The sequence below is a fragment of the Cornus florida genome, unplaced genomic scaffold, assembly GCF_030987335.1.
Source record: "Cornus florida cultivar Cherokee Brave unplaced genomic scaffold, ASM3098733v1 CherokeeBrave_3.0.0_Hap2_Chr09, whole genome shotgun sequence".
In the NCBI taxonomy this organism is placed as follows: Eukaryota; Viridiplantae; Streptophyta; class Magnoliopsida; order Cornales; family Cornaceae; genus Cornus; species Cornus florida.
Window position 1 is genome coordinate 42938417 of NW_026775579.1, and position 25125 is coordinate 42963541.

General features: G+C 35.6%; 1 protein-coding gene across 4 annotated transcripts; it reads right to left on the reverse strand.

Annotated features, from left to right (window-relative positions):
• Nucleotides 1-1781: 1781 nt before the first annotated feature.
• On the reverse strand, nt 1782-12817 carry LOC132273757 (fluoride export protein 1-like). 4 transcript variants are annotated; one of them, XM_059774809.1, is made up of 8 exons: nt 12521-12816; nt 10458-10907; nt 10261-10338; nt 5258-5356; nt 3635-3827; nt 3032-3456; nt 2331-2679; nt 1782-2040 (listed from the first exon to the last, which is right to left on the reverse strand). In XM_059774809.1, the coding sequence occupies exons 2-7, from the start codon at nt 10869-10871 to the stop codon at nt 2461-2463; spliced, it is 1428 nt and encodes a 475-aa protein (XP_059630792.1). In that variant the 5' UTR covers nt 10872-10907; nt 12521-12816; the 3' UTR covers nt 1782-2040; nt 2331-2460. The 4 variants fall into 4 exon arrangements, with proteins under 4 accessions (XP_059630792.1, XP_059630793.1, XP_059630794.1 ...); XM_059774810.1 differs by lacking the exon at nt 12521-12816 and adding an exon at nt 11941-12129; XM_059774811.1 differs by lacking the exon at nt 5258-5356.
• Between the last annotated feature and the right edge of the window lie 12308 nt (nt 12818-25125).

Here is a 25125-nt window from a genome sequence, read left to right on the forward strand (position 1 = left end):
TCGTTTTTGTTAATGCCGTCTTTAGGGATCGATCATGGAGTCGAGTTGGTATCGAGTGTGAGCTCATGGGTCGGTTTTCGGTATCTAGGTCTTTTACCAATGATCATATTCATCGCATCTTAGGGAGGCAATTCGTGTTCGTGGATCATAATCGTGTCGTGTCGATTTAAAGGTATTCTACTAAATAGCTCAACCTGAACACAACCCGTTTAATAATCATGTCAGGAACCCTCAACACTAACCCGACCTGTTTATTAAATGGGTTACACGTGTAACCCGTTTAATGACTTATTTAATAAAATCAAATATTTTATTATTTAAATTATTAATAATACTCAATCAAACATTAAATACAAGAAAAATATAAGTTTCAATCCAACCAAATAACTAAATAATCTCTAATCTAAAAAAGAATAAATTATAAAATACAAGTTTAGATAGTTATTTTGAAACTTAAATAGAAATTTGCTTATAACACGTGTAGTTAAACGGGTATAAACGGGTTACACGGGTTGAACCTATCAACCCAAACACGACACGATTAACTAAATTGGTTAATCGTGTCGACCCGTTTTTGTCCCGAACCCGTTTAACTCTTGTCGTATTCAAGTCGTGTTGGCGGGTCGTGTCAAATTTTACCACCCCTAATCGCATCAGCTATGTAGTATGGAAAAGGCAAACTAAGGAAGTGTTCTGTTTGTGTAGGGCTAGTCACATGACGCCACCACGCCAACCCATATCTACAAATTAAATGTGGGCCCCACTTCTTTCTCTCTCCACCCCAAACAAAATCAATAAATCAATGTTTTATTTGGTAGGTAAGAAGGAAGAGGTGTAGATAAGAAAGAAATAACAAATTTCGGTGTAGATAATAAGGAAAGAACAAATTCCTTTGTTCGGTAAATAAGAGACAGAGAGAGAATTACTTTGTTCGATAGAGGAGACAAAAAGAGAAATGATAATAGGAAGGATGATGGACGGAAGAAAAGAGGAAAAACAAGCGGGACTTCCTTCTCTCCTAATGAACATAGTAAATTGTGAACTCATTCTTCTTTTCCATCCAGCCGAATAAAAAGAGGGAATGATACAATCTCTTCTCTAGAATTGTCTCATCTATCACTTTTTCTCTCATTTTCATTTAATTTTTTTCTTTCCTACCAAGCGTAACATAGAATATATATATATATATAACTAGGCAACCCAACCAACACCATACTGGTGGATTGGCCACAAATATGGAGAGTCACGTCACCCACTTGTGAGTCTAATATTCACAAATGTGGAGAGCCAAAATGGGCTCTCACATCTGATGCTCTTAGTAGTCTGGTTTTGGATTTGAGTTTTGTCTTATGGGCTGCTGTTCAATTATCCAAAATTATGCTTTAGGGTTCGGTTGTTTGTGGTTTCAAATGTGCATCATAACCGTGTATTTACTATAAATTTCATGGTAGTTTCATGAAGTAAGAGTGAAACTAAATTATATCAATGCAACCTTTCAAAAAAAAAAAATTTATGTCAATGCAGAGATGACAGAGTTCGAAAATAAAGAGTCAGTTGGAAAGGGAGAGATGGGTTAGAGAGAGAAAACAGCTAATATATGCAATTGAGGGAGAGGCAATTTCGAGACACAAAGGGTAAAATTGGTATTATTGAGGGTTTTGAGATCACGTGACCTGCACATGGCGCTCCAAAAAAATCGGCTTTCCAACTAGTGTTTTTTTGTCAGAAGGGTACAATGTGCAACATTTTTTCAAAGTACAAGGATTTATATACACAATTCGTAAAGGGTGTAATATGCATCATATATATAACACTGGAGGGTTTCTTGTACATTACTCTTTTACAAATAGGTAATCAGAGAACAAAATTATAGCTTAATTGGGCGAGGAAAAACAAATCTATAAAGAAAATATCTCAATTACTTCACATAGTAAAAGATGTTCTACTTCCAGCTCTCCAATCTATTCTTCTATCCTCTAGTAATCAATGTTCATACATTCTGGATCCAATTTTCTTCTAGTGTAAACTATGAACTCCCATCTGTGAAAAGAACAATAAGAAGAATGAGACATGTATGGAAAAAAATCAATTCAAACTGTTAGTCAAAATGAATAAGATGATGGTTTATATGATTATTGATTCATATCCATATACAATGTCATTACCGAAAATTCTAACATTTACATGTTACGTAAAAGCAATTTTATACTCAAAATAGAAAAGAGATAGATGTTCTGCAAACAAAAAAGCATGGTTAGTGCAGAAAATTTCTGAGATGGTTGTTTTACTAAACCACAGCAGCAATACAAGACATGTAGTCAGGATCTGACCTAGACTAGGATAAACTTTCAGTAGACAAGACCAGATGCGTTCTGCAATGTCCCGAGCATCAACATAATTGAGATAATTCAGCACCTTATGCAGCAACTTTTTCAAGCCTAGATGAAGGTAGAGTCAACGCTAATTGTATCCCATGATCCAAAAAGGTGCAGAGTATATAAGGGTCCCCAAGGTAAACGAGGTGACTATTGTAATCAGGGCATATGCATATGCTCTCCACGGGTGCTTGCCTTCCCTCATTGCATTGTACTCACTAATGAAAGTAGAAACAGTACTTAGACAACCCAACAGCCCAAACTGTATACCAGATGCAACATTATCACAAGTCTTCGTATTCACCTATGTCAAACAAAAATATCTTCAAAATATGAGTCATATTCATATTTGCAGATAATAACATCATATGCCTTGATCATAGTGCAGTGCAGAAAATAGTCAAGAACAGTAATTTGGAGGGAATGACCAACATACCATTTTTTCAGATTTTTAGGGACGAAAGAATTTATCTATATCCTATTCTACTGCAAGCTTATAGATTGTGCGGACATGCTCCATTTTGTATTAATAAAAACTAAGGCTTTTACACATGCACACGTGTTTGCGTAGCGAAGGAAAATGAGAAGGGTGCAGGGGAAGGAAGTTGGGAAGTGGAGACAATGCAACGTCGTCAATGGAAACATTTGGAATTTACCACTTTCTTCACTATTGCAAGAGCTGCCATGACACAAGCTGCAGAAACATTGGCAATTAAAGTCCCAAAAGGAATCCATTTCAACAAGCCTGCTCTTCCAAAACCACGTCCATTGAGTCGGGCTAACCACCACCTAATCCACACACCTAGAGGTCCAACCATGCAAGCCAACCACAGCTGAGCTCCACCGCTGCCACTGTCAAACGCTTTCTTCACTAAGGTAGCACTCACACCCCATAACAAGCCTAGCATCAGTACCAGCACCACCATAACTGCCAAGTGACGCTTGCAGTTGTCCACCTTCCAATTGCTTTTGGAGTTAGAAATGCCATGTTCTGGACTTGTGTTTAATCTTTTGAGAAGCCACCTGAAACCCTTGGCTGAGTCAATCCCAATAACGATGGATCCGGCAACAAGAATTAAACCTGTGAAAAGAATATGACCAAAAAATAAGATTTTACACTGAATTGAATGAACTATACAGGGGATTGTTAGTTGTTGAAAATCTGAGATGGACCAAGCAGGAGATGAACCACATAAAATTAAAGTTCACAATATATACTTATCATTTGCCAGATTATCTGTACCCCTCATATGAATTACCTACAAGAAAGCCGAGGAAAACAAAAACCCATTCGCCTTCCACACTGAGGTCAAGCATTTTCTGATTCCAACCGCTAAAAGTTGTAAGGCTTCCCAAGTAACCAGTCGTCAGTCCAATGGCTAAGAAATCTGAAACTTCCGCAATATCCCTTTTGAACACAACGCCAAACCACCCCATCAAGAATGAACCAACCTAGAAGATTGCACATAATACTCATGAGAACAACTGAATTAGACATGCAGTGAAACAATACTATTCAAAGTGAAAGGAAATACAGGGTAGCAATTGGGTGAACAAAGGCTACCAGATAGCTTACAAGCCCAATCCCAAGACACAGATTTTATCATAACACCCAACCTGAAGAAAGCATTAACAGGAGGTCCATATTATAGACCCAATCCTACTTGGACTGAGTGAGGTCAGCATGAATTGGCAGATTTAAGTTGCTAAGCTGACACAAGGCCAACGTGCTACTGAGTCTAGGAGGCAAATTTACGTGCCAGGAGAACCGACGCAACACCCCCTCATATACTCTCACTAGATTTGTCAATGAATAAGATTTTGATCCAAATCTGATCTGATAACTCGAATATAGATTGAAACGTTCAATCCAATAACCCGTTAGCAATCTAAATCATATAACCTGTTAGCTAAACAATGCGGATATAGATTAGGATCGGTCAATCCAATATAGTATGCAATAAGGACATTATATAATGCAATAACATATAATATTTACATATTATTAGATTTTTTTATCATTATTATTTCTTCTTCTTCCCCCTCTCAATTTTCTATCTCTTTATTGATTTTCCTTTAATAAAAAGTCAAATACCTAATTTCTATTTTTTTTGTACATATTTTATTTTCCTTCCCCGGCTTCTCTATTTATTTACTCTTTCTTCTAATCATTGTTTGCTATCTCTTTTTGAGATTAATTTTTTTTAATTAAAAAATACACCCTTAACAGCTCGGATTATCGTATCAAATATTCCAATCAATTGCAACTCAGATATGTATTCATTCATAAATAATCCATCGGGGAGTGAAACAATTCATACACTAGAGCATGTTTACTCCTAACCAATGTGTTCAAATATTCTAGTCACATAGGCACCCAGAATCCCCTGGCTACAATTTCAATTAACTGATGTACATGCAATGGATGCTACTACTTGTGTACCCATAATTATTATAATATAAAAAGTCCAATGTTTCTATATTAACCATCATCTAGCTCACATTAGGTTAATTAGCAGAATAACTCAACCAAATCACCAGCCTAACATGAATGCATATGTAAACTGAAGTAATATTCCACGTATAATTGTAAACTATACAAAAAGCTGCCTGTTCCTCAAAACTACGCTCATGAATTGTTCATCACAAAATTTCTTGAAAAGGCAATGCATCTCATCTCTTCACAATATAATGGGATAGCATGGACACAGTAGGCGTCTAAACATAATTCACAAAGTTGTGAATAAGTACATGCTTTAAGAGTATCTGTGAGTGTGTGCAGTGTGCATGTGTGTTTCTAAATCTGTGTGTATGTGCGTGTTTGTGTGCGCACGCTCGTGTGTGCGTGTGTGTGTGTGTGTGTGAGAGAGAGAGAGAGAGACCATATTAGAAGGAAGATCAAGGTACATATAATTATGGTTCCCTGTGGCACCAACAATTCCTGGACCAAACAGCTTTTGCAGTAAATACCTTGTCAAAACCTAAAAAAAAAGTTCCATGAAAAAGTAAGTGGCTTGTGTATTCATAAAGAAGCTACACAAACACACAAAAATATCCATATCAATTAAATATATGCACTAATTTCAATTCAGCACTGCAATATTCAATCAATAAAAGTAAGTTCACAAACATCTGATCTTTCTAAAGTCGAAAAATTGCCAAGAACGAAAAAAAATATTGGACATATAATGCGTTTGGCTAATATAAAGATGCCAATGCTAAAGCTTAAGAAGGCCATGAAAGCTAAATAAGAAGCATCATATGCCATACTGAATGTAGAATCTGGGGATGATAAAATACAGATGAACCACTTCAAATAATTTACCGAGTATAAACATGTCAGCAACAGAATCATTGGCTATACACCAATTTAAAAGCACAAATAAGCAAAGGAAAAGGCTGAATAAATTGCAAAGTCAATGTGTAGTGCTTGCTAAAAGAAAAACAGAGAAACAGAAAGAGAGACAAAGAAAGAAAGAAAGCAAACTTGAATATGAAGACTTGTATACCCCAAAAGAGAATGGGGGATGGAACAAGTATCTGCAGTTAAAAAGTGCACAACAACTTAATTTAACTCTTGTTTGGTAATGAGCCTTCATAACTTTTAGCAATCACCAAAATATATTATATTTTAAGAGAGATGAAAATAAAATGGAGAAAAGGAAAACCACAAAAGAGAAGCAAAGAAAGAGTTTTCAAAACAAACGTCATCTAAGGAACATAAATTAGTAGAATTTGAGAGATGAATGATTATTAACATGGAAACCATTCAACTAAGTCATGGAAATCTAATTGGAGACTCAAAAATACTTCTAGGGTCTCAAATCCAAAATTTTCTCCATAACTGATATATTGTTCCAATAAAAGAATCACCAAGTTCCATTGTCATCAGATTATGCATTTCGATCATCCAATCTGATAGAAATAATAATAATCTTAAAGAGCCAGATCCTCGAGGACCCAGCGATCCCATAATTTTTATCTTCTTGCTTATCCTACCAAGTAGCGAACTATAAACTTAGCTACCAAGATATAGGATCTAACAGAGATAAAGCTGTGGCAATAATTTCTCTTTATTTCATCATCTGTATCCTTCTATTCCTTCTGTCCCTCCACATGGTACTGGCCTGTGGTCCAGAAAGCACCATATAAACCTTATGTCATTGATTTTCTAGCTCAGTCTAGCCATTACTTCCAAATAAAACGAAAACCAGAATTTGCAGAGGTTTTTTGTGATATTTCATTATTATTTAAAACTGTGGTTAATCATTTCACCCTAGTACACCATGGCACAATTTTCAAAGCAGAGTTCCACATAAAAAACCACGTGAACCAAGTAAAATTTCAACCCTCTCTTCCAAAGGCTGTAACACTTCACGCGCACGATTTATGAAAAACTCTTCATATTTATTTTTTGGGTGTTGAGGTGGCAGGAATGAAGAGAAAAAAAATGAAGACTTCAAAATTGTTCCACTTTTGTTGTTTTACAAGCGATTTTCTTTTATATGTTCACCTTTGCAGCTGAAGAATGTTGATGTTCATACTTCATATGGCGTTCACACATGATGCCCATTATTACCAGGTGATAAAACTGAAAAGTTTAGTATCAGCCTACAACAAAATAGAAACTACTTTTGACAGATGCAATTATGGGATGAACTGGCAAAAATTAGATTTCCATTCAGACTCTCTCCAGGCTAATACTGCGAAAAAATTGACCAGTGAAAATTATGTGTATTGGGCCTATATGATGAAAAAATTCTGCTGGGCAAAAACATCGGTATTATGTTATTGGGACGTTGACTATTCCATCAAATACCAAAGCTGAAAAGTACACTGAATTGTCATCTTACTTGGGCAGTGAATAATGCGAAGATAATCACTTGGATAAATAATTCTGTGGATCAGTCTATTGGGGTGCACTTGGCTAAGTTTTCCACCACCAAAGAAATTTGGGATTATTTGCCCAAGATTCCAAGTTATATGTGCAATCTAATTTTAACAAACAGTATTAATTAGAGTATGAGATTCAGGCTGCTAGACAGGGTGATAAGAGTATACAGGAATTCTATTCAGTTATGACAGAGTATTGGGATCAGTTAGCCCTTATAGAGCCTGCAGGACTAACTTCCAATGAGCAGTATCGTCTTTAAAGTTCTTTTGTTGTTGTTCATTGATCAGTTTATTCAATAACTTAGGACATTGAGCCTTCCAGTATCCCTTTGGCTGACAAAAACTGCATTCATTAGCACCAACTCTAGGATGCAGCCTACTTGGTGTCCCAAAATGAGGCTTAGGTGGAACCGCCAAAACAGTCTGACTAGGTAGAGGAAGAAGTCCTTTTCCTTGTAGCTTTAAGACAAACTTCCTCACCCTATAACTCATTAACCACTAAATCAACAGAAAGAAGTGGACTCCGATGAAGAATAGAGCCACTAAGACCCTTAAAGTCATCCCTAAGAGCCATAACAAATTGCACCTATCTGTGCTCTTCTCTGTAGCTATGATACAGCTCATTGGAACTCAGTCGTAAAGACTCTATAAAGGTTAATTGATCTCAATACCCGGTCATAACTGAATAAACTCCTGTTACAGTCCTGTCACCTTATCTAGCAACCCAAATCTCATACTTCAACTGATACTGTTTAGCAAAATTAGATTGCACATATAGCTTGGACAAATAATCCCAATTTTCTTTAGGTATGGAAAACTTGGCCAAGCGCACACCAATAGACTGATCCACAGAATTATTTATGTAAGTGATTATCTTCGCATTATTCACTTCCCAAGTAGATAACAGTTCAGTTTACTTTTCAGCTTTGGTATCTGATGGAATAGTCAAAGTCCTATTGACATAATCCCCATATGTTTAACCATCAATTTTTTTTTTTCATTACATTGGCCCAATACATATAATTTTCACCAGTCAATTTCGCAGTAATATGCTAATAGCCTCGAGAGAGTCTGTTATCTTTTAAAAATTAATTCTAACTACTGTTCAATCAAATATTATCCAATGTCACAGAAAAATTATGTGAACAGAGAACTAGTCTTCAAAGCCAAAGAGAACTCCAAAATCAAAGAGATTTGAAGCCAAAGAGTAAGACAGAACTGGAGCAATTTCAAACAAGGAGATGCAGCTATTTCAAACAAGGTTTATGAACAGATGTGATTAGAGTTTGTAATTACTGCGATATCAAACAGAACAGAAAATCAACCAGACAGACCAGAAAATCAAAGCTGAAGTCAGATGCAAAGTAAAGAATCAAACTTAATATGCGAAACAAAACCCAAAGCCGAGATGCGATTTGAACAGAGAAAAGAAGCCGAGAGTTGTGCTACGATGGGCTTCGTCTGGGGTTGCAATGAAGCCGAGATGCAATCAAATATAGAACTACTGTTCAAGAACAAAGGGAATCGTAAATCCAAGATGATGTTGCAAACCAAAAGAAACTTGCAATTGAGTTGTGACGAAATGAAATCGCAATACAATACGATGAGACTATTGCAATGGTGATTGCGACGCGATTAGTGCCAAGATTGATGCTCTGATTATCTGATACCATGTGTGAGAGAGAGAGAGAGAGAGAGAGAGAGAAACTTTCTATTCTGAAAAATTGCTAACCGTAATGTTCTAAAAGACTGTATTTAATAATAAATAAATAGCAGTTTATACTACCCTTAACAAAACATATACAGATAACTCTCTAACAGTAATAACTCTTAGAACAAAAGCCCAGTTATTATATGCTTGCTTACTTCATTACAACAACACTGGCATATATATAGTTTCTATAACCATCTAATTACTGGGTACCTGATGTTAAGACACAGAGAAGAATGAGTCGAGCAACGAGCATTTGCAATTATTAATTTTCTGATTATACATTGTTCCTTATGCTTTGGCATATTAAGGTTCATGAAAATTCAGGCTAGAATGAGATTAACTTATCAGTTCAAAACAAAAAATGGCCCAGAGGTACCTCTTGTAGGAGAGGTGGTTATTTGGCTGCATGATTTTTCCACATAGACTAGCTCCTTTGCATTTAACTGTGCTCCCAAGACAACATGCTTCTAAAGATTGGCATAATATTAATATTGCATAAGTTCTCTAAATAAGAGGGGTAAATGCCCAGCGTTGGTATCAGATTGTCAAGAATGAGATTGCAGGTTTGAGTCTAAGAAAAATCACTTTGAAAAAATAATGTCAAATGTTAATTCTACCTGGTCAACCTTCCTAATACCATCCATTAATGGGAATGAAAAGCTGGGGAACAGCCTTTTTATAATTTTCTATAAGATATAATGAACATTTCAAATACATCAACTTTCAGTAGCATGATGAAATGCATGGTCTTTACCAAAAAGTTGAACCCCTATGTCTCATGCCATAACATCCTTAATCATGAAACAATAGTAAAAGTGTCCTTACCACAACTTTTGCTAAATAAACCACAAATTCCTGACTCGCTCCCCACCCCTTCATCCAAACAAATAAACACAACCTCAATATTCAATTGAGAGAACTATCCCATACTTCTGCATGATTTATCTTGCCTTTTTTTTCCTTCAATTGAATGCTTGAAAATCTTTGAAAAATTTTGAAGTTCACTATTATTAAAATTCAGATCTATGCTGTCATATAAGCAAAAGTGCGTTGATTAGGTCAGTACTCCTTAAATTATGTCTGTCATCAAGTAATGCAGAAATGAGGGTCAGTTAAGTTGCTGTCAAGAAAGTACCAACTACCCTACTAGAAGAAAGTAAAAAGTACAATAGTCATGCAAGGAAATCAAAATTGTGATGCAAATTTCAGTCAAATTAAAATGTCTACTGCCTCTTTGGAAAAGAAAAGCTCCAAAAAATTAAATTTTTAGCATCATACCCCGAAAATTCCAAAAACAGCAAGATGAACGAGGCATATAATATACTCGAATGACCATGGCAGATCTTTTCTTGTCTCCTGAATAGAGATTATATGATCAGCAAACATGAGAATAGTAGTGGAAAACCATAAGCCCATCTATACAGTCTCTTTCACACCAATTTCCATCAAAGAAAAAATGTTGGATGATATCTTACTTGCGTTTTGTCTCCAGATTGTATGAATGCATTGGTGGAAAGAGGAGATATAACCTCTGCTGGTAATGGCAATACAAGGGAGACAGTATTTGACACAGTGGGATCATGAGACCTGAACCCATATGATTGCAACAGAACATCCTCTGGAATCGGAACAACACCACCACTTTCTAACGGATTATCAACAGGGAAGAGGTGTCTGCCACTTCCACTGTTCCTATTGCTGTGAAAAGCCCGATCCCCAGTATCTCCTGCCTCTGAAACACTCTCACTTTCGGCATCATCATCTATTTGAGATTGAACAACACTTGAAAAACCAAAAGAACGCCTTCTCAGAGAACCAGCACGGCTTGTCCGACCAAAAGATTCGCTTTGCGTGGGGTCAGCGACAGCGTCATTAGTGTCACGATCCATAATCCTTGTACAAGAGCTGCTGACGCTTCATTCCTCCTGCAATGACAATACAAGCAACAGCGATGGAACTACATTGTTAAAACTTAACAAGATCACGTTACAATAGAATGATGTGATAATTAGAATTTTAAGCTACTTTCAGCTACTCCATTTATGAAAACTAACAAAAGTAAGTGTAACAGGTTATGCCACCAGCACAAAATTTTTATAACAAAAAGTCAATCTTGATATATATATATATATATATATATATGTATGTATGTAGGTATGTATGTATAGGAAAGTGTGTGATAACAATATAGATAGTGCTTACATCTAAAATCTGCCACTTAATGACATAGGAAGGACAAAAAAATTAAAATTATAAATAAAAAATCGTTGATAAGTGGGACAGCTGTGCAAATGGATCAATCTATAATTACTCATACTTGACACTGAAGAAGACCCTTAAAACCATTTTCCAATGCATAACTGTCCATTAAAATAGAGACAGCATGCAAACAGTCGTAGCAATGGGCCTTTAAACCAATGGTATAACCTCTCCTTGAGGGAGGTTAGGGGTTCAAGCCCCATAGTGGGCAATTTGTGTTATGCTTACCCAAAAAAAAAAAAAAAAAAGACTTGAAAAAAGGTTTTTTTAGTCAGACACAAGGCCAAAGAATTGAAAATTGCTCCTTACGTCCTGAAATATGAATTGGGCTTACAGCAATAGATGTTGCGACTGCAAGTCACTTTTTAAATATTGGTGCAGCACAATACAAGTTCTTCACTATTAAACAAATGGTATTTTTTTCAACTTTGTTGGCAGCACCTACTCGTGAAATTCATTTAAAAAGCATGATCTTTCTATAAAATTGATCTCTGTTCTGAAATGAAATTTAAAAAGTAAATACAAAGAAAACTAATATTTAAGCATAACCACTTGAAGTTTTGCCAAAAAGACTTTATAGAAACAGACAGAGCTAAAAGGTGAAGTGAATTTGGTGAAGATTATGATAGAAATGACACTGATGAAGATTATGAGGTCAGTGCTAAGGCAGGAACACTTATGTTCGTATTTATGACTTACAATATAACCAGAGAACAGACCCATGTAAGATTCGTCCTCCACTAACAGAACAACATATAATTTCATAGGACTAGGAGTACTATTTGTTGCCAAGAGAGAGGCTGTGTCCTCCAGGTACAAAAACACCACAACCAAAGCACTCTAAATGGGTGTCAAAGCAAAATTAGTACAAAAACACCACAACCACTCAAACCTAGATTGGTGTCAAAACAATTGCTTTAAATTTATACAGATTTCAACCAAAAATAAAAAATAAACAAACAGTCTTTGTCACCAAGAGAGAAGATGTGCAATCCACTAAAAGAGGAATATGGGGAAGCAAAATAGTACAAAAAAACCACAACCGCTACAATCCAATCTCCAATTGTCTGGTTCAACTTCTTCATGCAGTTGAAAACAAAAAACAAAAAGGACATAGCAAATAAATAAATGCGGTTTGGAGAGATTGAGGAGAGACATGAATAAACAATAATTTTAAGTAAAATATATAAACAAATAATCAAAAGGACATAGCAAAATGGCAACATAAAAAATAAAATGAGAGAACTGGTCTTAGAGAGAGAATCTAGAGAGACAGTACCATGAATAGGAATCCTTGGGACGCGGTGGCAGCTCGAGCAGATTAGGACCGAAATCTCGTACAGCTTCAAAACTCGTCTTCTTCAACAGACCCAAAAAGAAGAAGAGGAAGAGAAGTTTGTGTACTGTGGATTGTTTGTATGACCAACGTAACAAGGAAAAACAAAACCCAAAAACGAATTTGACAAAGCCGGGAAGGAGGACCACAATGAGAGAGCGCGAACCTCCTCCCCTATTTCCTCTTAACCCCAGAGTGGAACCTGTCCAATCCGGAAAGAGACGAGACGAAACTATAGATAAGTCCCCACGTTGATATTGGAAACCGCATTATATAGAAGTCCCCCACGCTGATCTTGAAAAGCACGTTATGTTTTGGAAAAATTATAAAAATTAGACTTTGGGAGTTTTATTAGGACACTTTGCCAAATTCACGAACTTTGACTAAAAATTAAAAATTAATATGACGTGGATTTGAAAAATAATATTTATTTGTTCAAACTGTCTTTACTATCTTTGGACATCACTCTTGTTATTAGACGTAAAACTCTTGTGATTAAAGGTATCCATTTTAGGTATATAACTACCACTTTTATACATAAATATATTACTTTTTGTGCAGAATATTTTAATTTATTTAGTTTGCACAAAAATGATACATGCATGTACAAAAATGATACATATATACGCAAAAGTAGTACATTTACATAAAATTAGTATTACTTGCACAAAAATAGTACCGAAGATATTAAGGATAGTTTGGACAAATGAACAACATTTTTTCATATTCACATCGCATTTTGATCAAGCCCATGAATTTGAAAAGTGTTTATTTGACTTCATCTCTAAGTAATAACCTCCCAAAGTCTACATTTTTATAATTTTTCCTTATGTTTACATATAGCTAGAATTACATTATGTTTATGAAAAGAAATAAAAACATTATGTTTCATATATATATATATATATATATATATATACACATTTATTGGTAAAGTGAAAAAAAAAAAAAAAAAAAAACACTCCCTATGTACAGTTTTTGAAAAACTAATTCCTCTATATTTTTAAAAATAAGTAAATAAAAATAATTCTTCAATTTGAAGATTCAAAAATCTAAAATACTCTTAAGACAAAATAAAATAAATATAAAAAGGAAATGTCAAAATAAGAGTAATATGTTTTGTTCAAGCTAATAAACAGTGTTTAACAAAGTGTTAGTATTAGATAAATAAATAAATAAATAAAAGAGAATTTCCAAAAAATAATTAGTTAATTAATTATTGGACATTTAAGGCTATGTCTGGTACAATGGAAAAGACTGATAAATCAACGGGCCAGTGAACTAACGGTATCAGCCTCTTACTTCCCAAAGGGACGTCCGAGTCTCAAAAGAGACGTGTGTGTGACTAGGAAAAAAAAGAAAAGATTGATAATTAACATTAGTCAGAAAAGAAAGAAAATAAGAAAATAGTGTTTGTTAACCATCTATCGTCGTCGTTTTTTTTTTTTTTTTTTGGTGTCATTTGCAAGAAACTCACTTAGACTTAAACCATCACCATCTACTTTGGTACTTTGGGAGGCAGAGGAAATGCCATAGGGACACAAGGTCCTTGGTAACCATCTATTGTGTTTAGGTGATTAATGAATGAAAAGAAAGGAATAATAATAATCATGTTTGGAGAAAGAAATGAAAAAAACAAAAAAATACTACTTAATGAATTTACTATCATACAATTTTTCATAAATTGTCTTTGTTTTTAAAATACAAAAAAAATAAGGGCAAAATCAGTAGTAGAAAAACTTTATAAAACTTTACTCCAACTATTTCCTTTCATTTCCTCCCTTTTTTTAAAAGGATAACAAAACTCACCCATCATGCCTAATTTGTATCTCTCCAAATCCTTCTATTTCCTTTCTTTTCCTTTAATAATTTATACCAAACACAATATGGCATTCCCCTCTCTAACCTTTCTTTTCTTTTCCTTTCATTTTTTCTATTTTTTTTTTCCTTTTACTAAAGCAAACAAACAACACAGGGGATACAATATAAAAAAGGCATCTACATACAGAGCCTTTGAAACAGAAACTGGGATTGAAACCCAACACATCAACTTATCCCATGAAGTATGAGCCATTTTGCACGTTGCATGTGCCGACCCATTGCCCGATCTGGGATCCATTTTAGAAAGATGTTGTTACACCTATCCAACAAAAACTTACAATCTTCAACAATCACATTTAGAGCTTCCTCCGTATGACTTAGCTCCATGACTAATTTACAGTCACATTTCATAACTATGTTTGACAAATTCCCATCCAAGCACGTTTGAAGGGTTGCTCTCAGCACCAAACCTTCTGCAACTGAGGCTGATGATGTGTGAGAGAAAGAAATAGAAGCAATTCTCAACGAAATACTTTCAAGATTCCTGAGAACAAGTGCCCCTCTACATTCGAGTGATGCCCCATTAAAGGCAGCATCAACATTCAGCTTACAAAACCTAGTTGGAGGATGGGACCATAAATATCTATGGTTTGGACTTTGAGATGGCTGTAACCGTAACAACTGGTGTTGTCTGCGAATCTCTTGGCCCTAAAAAAAAATCCCAAATCGCATTGTCCGCTATATCTTTAGGCCCTATCTTTTTCATATTAAATTCCCAATTGTTGTGTTGCTTCCATATATGTCAACATATATAAGAAGCCAAACCCGCACTATAGGGAAAAAAATTTATCTCCTTCCAATCGTCTATAAGAGATACCCATTTTCTAGGCTAATGCATGGGGCATCACTCGAATGTAGAGGGGCATTTGTTCTCAGGAATCATGAAGGTATTTTGTTGAAAATTGTTTCTATTTCTTTCTCTTAAACACCATCAGCCTCCGCCCCCAAATTAAAAATTATCTCCTTCCAATTGTCAACAAGAGATACCCCTATTTTATGTGTATATTGCGTATTATATGTAGTTTAATTGGGGCAAATGTTAAGGATTGTGAGTTAAGCCATGTCTAACATGCAAATTATAAAATAACTTGCTTACATGAATTGTATGTAAAAGAATACTTATTATTCTAATTATGATTATGTATTCATAGTGGAGTGTATGGTTGTCCCAAGCATATTGTATTTCACCTCATGACATTCACCATAGCATGGTGTGAGTGATTAGTGGGGAGTGTGGCAAATCGTGGATAAAACAGGTTTTATAAGGTTGTGGAGTAAAAGTGTTTCTCAAAATTGGAATTGAGGAGGTACCCCTTTAACAGCAATACTAATAGGCTATAAGGACAGAAGGAAGTACTTGAAGTCCGGCCACTTAGTACACTTTTGGTGTGAGTGTGTATAAATCGGTTATGTGTGTGGTGTAGACGCATAATGCGTGGCATTTATTTGATATTTAGAGCTTGCTTGATGGTTGATTAGTGATTAAAATCCCTTGCATGATCTTCTCCATCTTAATATGCTCCTACTTGATTGTTCTCATGCTTACTTGACTTGAGGAGACGCCATTTAGGTATCATCTACTGAGCTGTGGCGCTCACCCTATTATTAACATTTTTAAGGTCATGGGAAGTTAACGGTTGATGACGTGCCTTCACGAGCCTAGAGATGGATTAGTATTCGTTTTTTTTGACCCGTTTTGTATTGACATTTGATTTTGTAAAGACGTGGTTATAAAATTGTAATTTTTGAAAAGTATTGTATTAACATTGTAACAATATTCTTCGAACATACTTTTGCATTTGTAGTGTGTTGGTAGTAAAAAAATATAATAATTCTATTTTGGATATGTAACCATGATGTAATCATGTTAACATTGTTTTGTTTGAGCGGATTACTTGGGGTATATATACAATTCTATTTTGGGTATATATAGTGTTCCACTGGAATTTTAGTAGTGTATTAGTGGTAGTTTAGTGGTTGTGCTTTGGGTGGTTACATTGCAATTGGTTGTATAATAAAAGAAGTAAAAAAAAAAATACATGACTAGGAGGTTTCGGTCAACGTGTGGCTTCCTACGCATCTACCGGTATCTCATGATTTTGGGCAATGAGCAATTTCACTGTGGATGACTGTGATACCCCCGGATTTCCGGATGCGGGTTGGCCAGGCCCACGCCCGATTACCCGAGGATATCAAACCAATTAGCAATTAACGAACACAGAATACAATTTAGATAGTAGGAATGAATAAAAACTTACTGAAAAGAAACTAAAATGAAAATCCTTTATAGAAAAACCTCAGAATAAAAATTTTACAAATAATAATTAGTCTGATACATCCAACTTCTCCAATTCTAATACAACTTGGGAATCCATCTCTAATGGACCCCTAATAATAATCCAAACTGAAATGAAAGCTACTTAAAGAACATCCAGAGTAAACCATGGAGAAAAGTCCTACGTCGTCGGAAGAGTGAGTAGTAGTCTTTGCTCAGCACGATCAAGTCTAAGTCTGGAACATGACGAGTACCTGAAAAATAGAGGTGGGTCAGGCCCACGAACAAGTTCTAAACTAGTACAATCCAAGCAGAGACTCGATTCGCATATACATTCTAACCAACTCAACAATAACTAAATAGTCCGTAAATATATATATATATATATATATATATATATATATATATATATATATATATATATATTCACACTACAGGACTCCCACTAGAATACAGGCCCGTCTCAACCTGACTAGTAGGCACCATGCAAAACGCACCTGAGGTGGGCATGACTACCTGGACCTAGCAGGGTACACATCCAACCATCATAGCCAGCTATGCATCCCAATGCATATACGCTTCCTAGCCAACAACTCTGAGACTCAGGCTCATATCGTGGCACCATAACATAATATATAAAGTCCGTTCTAAGTGTGTCATTCAAAAAGTTTATTGACCTGACACCTAGTTATAAGTAGGACTTAACTTTTGTAGTTAATCCATCTTATTTCAATATAGGTAGGACTTAGTGTTTGAACTAATCCATCCCCAATATAGGTAGGTCTCAGTGTTTTGAACTGAGCCGTCCCTAGTATGCCATCATCCCATACCGGTGCATACACATCCATATAAGTAGGACTTAACTTTTCATAGTTAATCCAACTCATTCCAAAATAGGTAGGATTTAGTGTTTTACTAATTCATCCCTAGTATGCCACCGTCCCATACCGGTGCATACAATCCATCCATCCGGTAAATGGTAGTACAAATATATATATGTGAATACCAACTAATCCATAACAAAAATAACAAGAGTCCATCACATGTATAACCAGTATATGTGTATAACATGCTTGTTCTGTTCTATCAATACATGATTCTCCAATAAGATTAAAAACACGGAGAACAGGTATAATCCATTCTGTAATTCACTATGAGCACAATAATAATAGTATCAGAATTAACATGCTCACTTTAAACCATTCCAAGATATTCAGTAAGTTTATAAGACACAACACTATATATTTAGCAACTAGGTTCCCATTAAGCATAACAGAGTAACTAAGTTCCAGTAATTGATCACACATGTCATACATATAAACATCAATTTAATTCCCAAAATAGCACAACAGAATATACTAATTCACATGCTTCCTTTTATACCAAACCAACACAAACTGAAACAAGTTAAATTTTGTATGTCAGTTAATCTGTAGCTAGCAGTAATTAAAGCTTAAGCATACTTGTTCCTACCCCTGTTCCATGATCAACATGGTGTAACCATCCATAGTAATCTGCTAAATTAGATCATAGGCAATTAAACCTCTACATCTCCAAAACTGTAACCAGATTTGCATCTAACAATTTATGCATTGTTTTACTATAAACACCAGTGTTTTTATCCATGTTAACCAACCCTTGGAAACTTTAATATGGCATTAGAACATACTGAAACCCCATTTATACACTCTAACAGGATTTGAAATCTCCAAAATCCAACCCTCGTAGCCCAAACGGTCGCCGAAACATCAAAAACTAGGAAAACCTTGAAGGAGCCGGCTCCAACTCACTTGGACCAGCCTCCAAACAACTTTGAGCCGGCTCCAAAATATTTTGGAGCCGCCTCCAACTTCCTCCTCTTCTCTCTGCTTCTTCTCTTCAACTTTATCTTCTCCGGTGACGTCTAGTTTGATCAGTCCTTAAATCCAATGATTTCTACTGATTAAAATTAAGTTTCAATGTGCCAGATATGGTAAAAACCATTAATCCTAGACCTTAGAACAAAGTTCTATAAGAAAGAATTTAAGATAAACAAAAACGAACATTCAACCATATACCGTTACCGACGAACCTAAATATGCAAACCAGATTAATATTTTTCGGTATTACAAGTTAATTTAACTCTGTTTATATCCATTCACATGCATTATACATCCAGTTCTGTGAATTAGTTTATGAGTTAAACATGAAAGATCATAAAACAAGCAGTATACTCATGGCTATCTTCAATGAAAAATACAAAGACATATAATCCAGTTTAAGTTCGATTCTTATTTAATCCGGGAGTTGAATTAGACATGCAAAGAACACAAGTCAATGGGATAGAGTTAGGATTAGAACTTGCCTGTGAGTTTTCAGTTCAAAACCTCAGCGTCGTCTTCCTAAGTTTCTCCGGCAAACTAGAAAATCCTCATCCGTTCCTTCCCTACCTCCACTGTCGTGAATAGGGTTCTAAAACCCTAGGCAGAACTTCATACCTATATTTATAGGTTTACACAAGACCTAGGTTCAATTCAAACCCTACGCTAAATCCTAGTCGGCCCATAGAAAACCCTATTTAAAACCTATGTCGGCTACACTTAGGTGACGTCTAAAAACTTAGTAACTTAATTATAATAATTTAAACCCAATAATGAAATTAACGCAACCAATTCAATTAATTACAAATAGGTCCAATTATTCAAGTAATAAAATAAAAAATTCAATTAATTCAAATATCACCCAAAAACAAGAAACCATCCAACCACGTAGCCATGTAAGCACCCAAAAATAATAAAAGAAATAATGAAAACAATAAAATAAATAGTAAAATTCCAATTATGTCCCTTTCAAAACTAGGGGTATTACATTCTTCCCCCCTAACAAACGAAATTACGTCCTCGGAATTCACGAAACTCTGAATTATTTTTGTTAAAATTCATTTCCTTTCCATTGTGGATGCTGCAGCTATGCAAGAGCTCCACTGAATTCCAAATCCTCCAAGGAAACTTATGAATTCCAAATACACCTCCACGAAGATCAACCCCAATATGTGCAGCTGACTTCCTTATTTCATGTGATAACAGCCCGTGTCATTGTTATACAAGCGAAACTGCCACTATGAACTCAACAATGAATCTCAAGATAGGAATATCCGATCGGTTGTTGAGAGCATCCATCTCCCTATTCCTTTCCCCCGGACAGAACTTAATGCAAAATGTGAATCACCACATTGAGTCATCTGAGTTGTCTTGTAATCCCCTCTATTCATATGAACTGATGACCCACCAGTTCGCAATAAACCAGAATTTAGCTGATTTAAGAAAGAAACGAACCAACATCCCAACCAAATCTTGATCCTTTGTAAAAGTTAGCAACCCCTCATCCAAATTCGTGAAAAGGGTCTATCAGTTGAACATAGAAAATGTCTACAAAGGTCTCGTAATCTCGAATGGTCCACCTCGATCATATTAGAAATGGTATCTAAATCACTACGTCCCTCTACTTGCCGATCCTCCAAACAACTGCTTCATACCATGAAGCATTTTATGTTGCACCGGGACGAATAAAAAACTAAGAGATGTGAATCTCAGTCCCTATATCCTTCTTTTCGTTTGTCTACAGAAAGTACCAACTGGTCTGGTACCACCAGCTTCCATCTGCACCATTGCTTACATCGAAGCATTGTCAAAAGCTAACCCTACAACTGTATCTACGCATCACCAGTTAGTGATAACCTTACCGTTAATAAAATCAATCGGTAATTCCATCCATCGAAAGTCAACTAACTATGACTTTTGCACACACACCGTGTATCGCTTCCTTATATAGGTGTTCAGTTTCACCTTCCTATCCCTAACACACCCTACTTTTCTATTATAGGTAAGTGTAAAGTTAACTCCTTGTCTCGTTTCAATTTATACGAAACTTTTCCCATCCTCCACATAGTCATCAGTATTGGAGCAACAGCTAATTGTTACGAAAGATACTCTTAATAAAAAAAAAAATTCCTACATTTTATATTGCGTAGAAACTTTGGTTCCTCCTCCAAGTGCAACACCAACAACTCCTCTAAATGATACCCTCATAAAATAATGTCTAGATCATGAATAGACTGATAAAGCTTCCAGCAGTCCACTATCCTCCCTCTGCGTCATACTAATAAGTACCTACCAGCACGAAATCCTCCATTCGAACCATAATGGCATTACAATGATCTTTATCTACCACATCCTCATGAATCCCCAAAGCATTGACAATCACCATTTTTTTATAGCGTTGTACCAACGAATCCCTACCTAGTATAGAGCATATCAAACTAATCTTTTTAGATTATTTGACTCGTGTTGATAGCTTAACTATCCCATCCTAAATAGCATACCATAATGATGCATATCCAGGTCTAATAAATTGGCTAGAAGTCTGTATTTCTACCCAATCCTATGACCATACATTCACAAATCCTAGCGTACATAGCGCTATTACCCATGTCATTAAAATAATAGTGGGTTGATCACATACTTGTGTCCCCAACCAATCCATATTCCCAATCTGGACTAATTAACAGAAATAAAACACGTAATAACAAAACCGAAACACATAACAATCAAAGATGAAACACGTAGGTACACACAATACACAAAACAACCAAAATATAATTCTACTTAAGTCATACTCCATTCCAGAAAAGAAAACCTCCTTTGAACTCAAGTTCGCAAAAGTTCGTTTCATAGTTTCGTTGGTAATTATCCAACCTTGAAACTTATCCGCTAAACATAGCTTAACTGCACAATCGTTTGCTTAAGCAATTATCCAATGGCTTAACCCTTATCCTTCTATATGCGGAATGCAAACCATCTAACGTGGCTCTATAACGCAACGTAGAACGTCACAACCTAATCCCCATACTCTCCGGAATGTGATATAAAATCACATCTTTGTTCTTGTAAGAACTCCATCCGATTCCCAAACTCCTAAAGAGTACTTCTCACATAACTCCCGGAGAGATGATACGAAACTTTAACTATATATAGATTGGTTCACACCAACTCCATTAGTACTATTCACTATACTGCTGGTGAATGAGAACACACTTGTGCGATCCTTCATCCTCAAACTTCAATATCCCTTTTCTGGGATACGCTGATATCTCCTCCTTTAGGATCCTTTTTAGAATCCTACTCCTCGCTTGTCTCCTTTTTTAGAACAACCGAAGTTGTGTTGGCCCCGTTATGCGGTGACCTAACACCTACACCTTACCCCTCCCTTGGCTTATACTTTCTAAGTAGTGCCAACTCCGGAACTAAACCTTCAATCCCCAAGTTATATTTCTGGCAAAGAACTCGACAACATACTCATTTACTCCGTTAGGTCCATATCGCTTTCGTCGTGGACCCCATCCTCCTCCTAGTGTCAACTATTCCATAACTATGGAATATAATTGACATCCGCTCCTCCTAACGAACTGTAAAGAGAGTACAACGAATCCTAACATGGCTCTAAGTTTTTTTTTTAAAAGACGCAACGCAGAAGTTTTATAACGAAAACACTCCTAAGGACACTAGAACCTGGAGTGCTCTGATACCAACTGTGATACCCCTAAATTTCCAGATGTGGGTTGGCCAGTACCCGAGGATATTAAACCAATTAGCAATTAACGAACACAGAATACAATTTAGATAGTAGGAATGAATAAAAATTTACTGAAAAGAAACTAAAATGAAAATCCTTTATAGAAAAACCTCAGAATAAAAATTTTACAAATAATAATTAGTCTGATACATCCAACTTCTCCAATTCTAATACAACTCGGGAATCCATCTCTAATGGACCCCTAATAATAATCCAAACTGAAATGAAAGCTACTTAAAGAACATCCAGAGTAAACCATAGAGAAAAGTCCTACGTCGTCGGAAGAGTGAGTAGTAGTCTTTGCTCAGCATGATTATGTAATGACCCGGTCATTTTCTTTCCTTTCCTTTTCTCAGATTTTCACGGATATTTTTTTTCCATTGATCTTTTCCCTTCTGAGTTCGGTTTCTCGCCGCTTAATATCATCTTGAGTGCTCGGGGATGGTTTTCAAGACTCTTTTCCTTGGATTGACGACTTCCTTTGAGGACCGAGTCATTTTCACATTTTCACTTTTATGACACTATTCACTTTTCGTCTTTTTCTCGGTTGTCACTTTGTTGGCATAACCTCACTTTTCGTGTTCGGATTTGATTCCGATTTTGCATGCATCCACGATATTTAAATTCCATACTATGCGTATTTTCACTTTTGTAGAAAAGCATGCTAAGTGTTTACTTTTCTTGTAAAGGGTATAGACGCATAACCTTTTTGTAATTTTTTAAACTTTTGGGGTTTTGTGTAATTATTGTAAATTAATTATTTTTCGTCTTAGGGACCATTTTGTAATTTAATTTGGAAGATATTTTCAAAAATGACCTTTTTGCAATTTCCGGAAAAGTGTGACAAGTGTCACACTCTCATTGGTCCACTTGTTGACATGTGTGTGGAAACACTTTGAGGCCTTGGATGAGGACATGTCGAGGGTGGAGATTTAACCACTTGTTGGCCTAGGATTGGTGCACTTGTTGGCTTGGATGGTTGACAAGTGTAGGTTTGAGATTAAGCCTAGGATGGAGCCTTGGATTTGTGACAAGTGTATGCTCCAAATTAAGTCTTGCAATTGTTTTTGGACCACTTTGAGATTATGGTTTTAAAGGAGGGTTTTTGTGCAATTGACCATAGATGTGTGCGTTGACCATGGTGTAGGATCACCTAATGAGTGGAGGATTTCTAATTCCTCCACTCACACTTTTTCACATTATGTCATTAGCTTCCTCACTACAAACCCTAGCCTCCATGGATGGAGCTTGAAGCTTTAGGTCTTGACCTTGATTTTTGATGGCATTCCACTCACCTTAAACCATGAAGCTTGGAACACTTTTTGTTTCCCTCATCCTCCTCTTCATAACCCTAGAAGGGTTTGCCATTTTGTGTTGATTTGCCTTGGATTCTAGAGAGACTCTTCTCTAGTGAGGTAGGGGATGTTATAGGGTTATATTTTTGTTTCTTGCATGTTATTGATGCTTATATAAGTTGTATGCATATCTTTTGTTAATTTGAGAAATTAATGATTTATCATATCTTGCATATAACTCATTTTAGACTTAGTAAATGGCATACCCATGAGTTGATCTTTGATATATATTAATTTGGGATGACTTAGATGAGTTTTCAAATCTAGAGATTAAATGGATTTAATTTGATTTAAATTCTAGTAAATTGTATTTTACTTGTATTCCATTTTAGACTTGAGATATGGTATGACCATGATTTGGTACTTGATATAATTTGGGATCATTTGAATAACTTTTGAAATCAAGAGATTTAATTAATTTAAATTAATTAAATTCCATATGATGCTATCTTGCTCATTTGACACTTTTGATTTAATATATGTAATGAGCATGCTATGTTGTTTAACATATATTAATTTGAGGTTATTCGAATTTGATTTGAAATATAGAGAATTTGATTATCTTATTTAATTAAATTCTATCTAATGGCTCCATGGATCTATTGATATTTTAGAAGTTGTTTCTATATTCAAATCATGAACTTGAACTTGTTATGTATTCACTTTGTTGTGTTTTGAGCATTGGACAACTTTGTTGTTATATTTATATTCATGAGAACATGTTTTCTTTATGGAATATATTGATGCCATGTGTAATGAATTGCACACTTTGTAATTGACATTATATATGCCATTTTAGAATTGAAATTCTAAGGCATGGATTGTGTGGTTTCAACCTACTTGTGCATAGAAGGTGACTTCATGCATTATAAAAATTATGTATAAGTTGTGAACTTATTTGGATTATTTTAGAGTTGCTTGGGACATTGTTAAGCTGTGATGGCTAGGGTTTGGCTCTAGTACGGGGACAAGAGTCCTTTAAGTTAAAAGTTCGCGAGTTGGTTAGGCTGCCTGGGGGTTAGTATCTCCAAATTAACCCTATAAAGTTCGCGCATTGGGTAGGCTGCCTGGGGGTTAGTAGCTCCAAATTTACCTTGTCTCGGCGGAAATCCGAGCTTTGATGTCCAAGTCTTCCACTATTTGATTTCGCATTCAATTCCAAGTTGACAATCATGTTTAATTGTGACTTGTGGTTTTGGCTATTGGCGATTGATATTGTTAAGTACACCCATACTAAATCGTTATATTTAGTTGTTTTCACACTTTTAGATTTCAAGTTGATAACTTAGAGAATCTATGTCTTGATGTGTGGTATTAGAAATTCTAATTGTACTAAATTATTATATTTAGTTGTTATTGCATTTTAGATTTCAAGATGGTAACCTTGAGAATCTATATCTTGATACTTGTGTAGCATGCTTCTATGT

What these genes read in the sequence shown, in the direction of transcription:
- LOC132273757 (XM_059774809.1), bottom strand. Translation starts at nt 10,871, where the DNA reads ATGGATCGTGACACTAATGACGCTGTCGCTGACCCCACGCAAAGCGAA. An exon ending in AATCTGGAGACAAAACGCAA is followed by an intron (nt 10,339 to 10,457) that starts GTAAGATATCAT and finishes ATCTCTATTCAG; the next exon opens with GAGACAAGAAAAGATCTGCC. An exon ending in TTGATCTTCCTTCTAATATG is followed by an intron (nt 3,828 to 5,257) that starts GTCTCTCTCTCT and finishes GCAATCTTCTAG; the next exon opens with GTTGGTTCATTCTTGATGGG.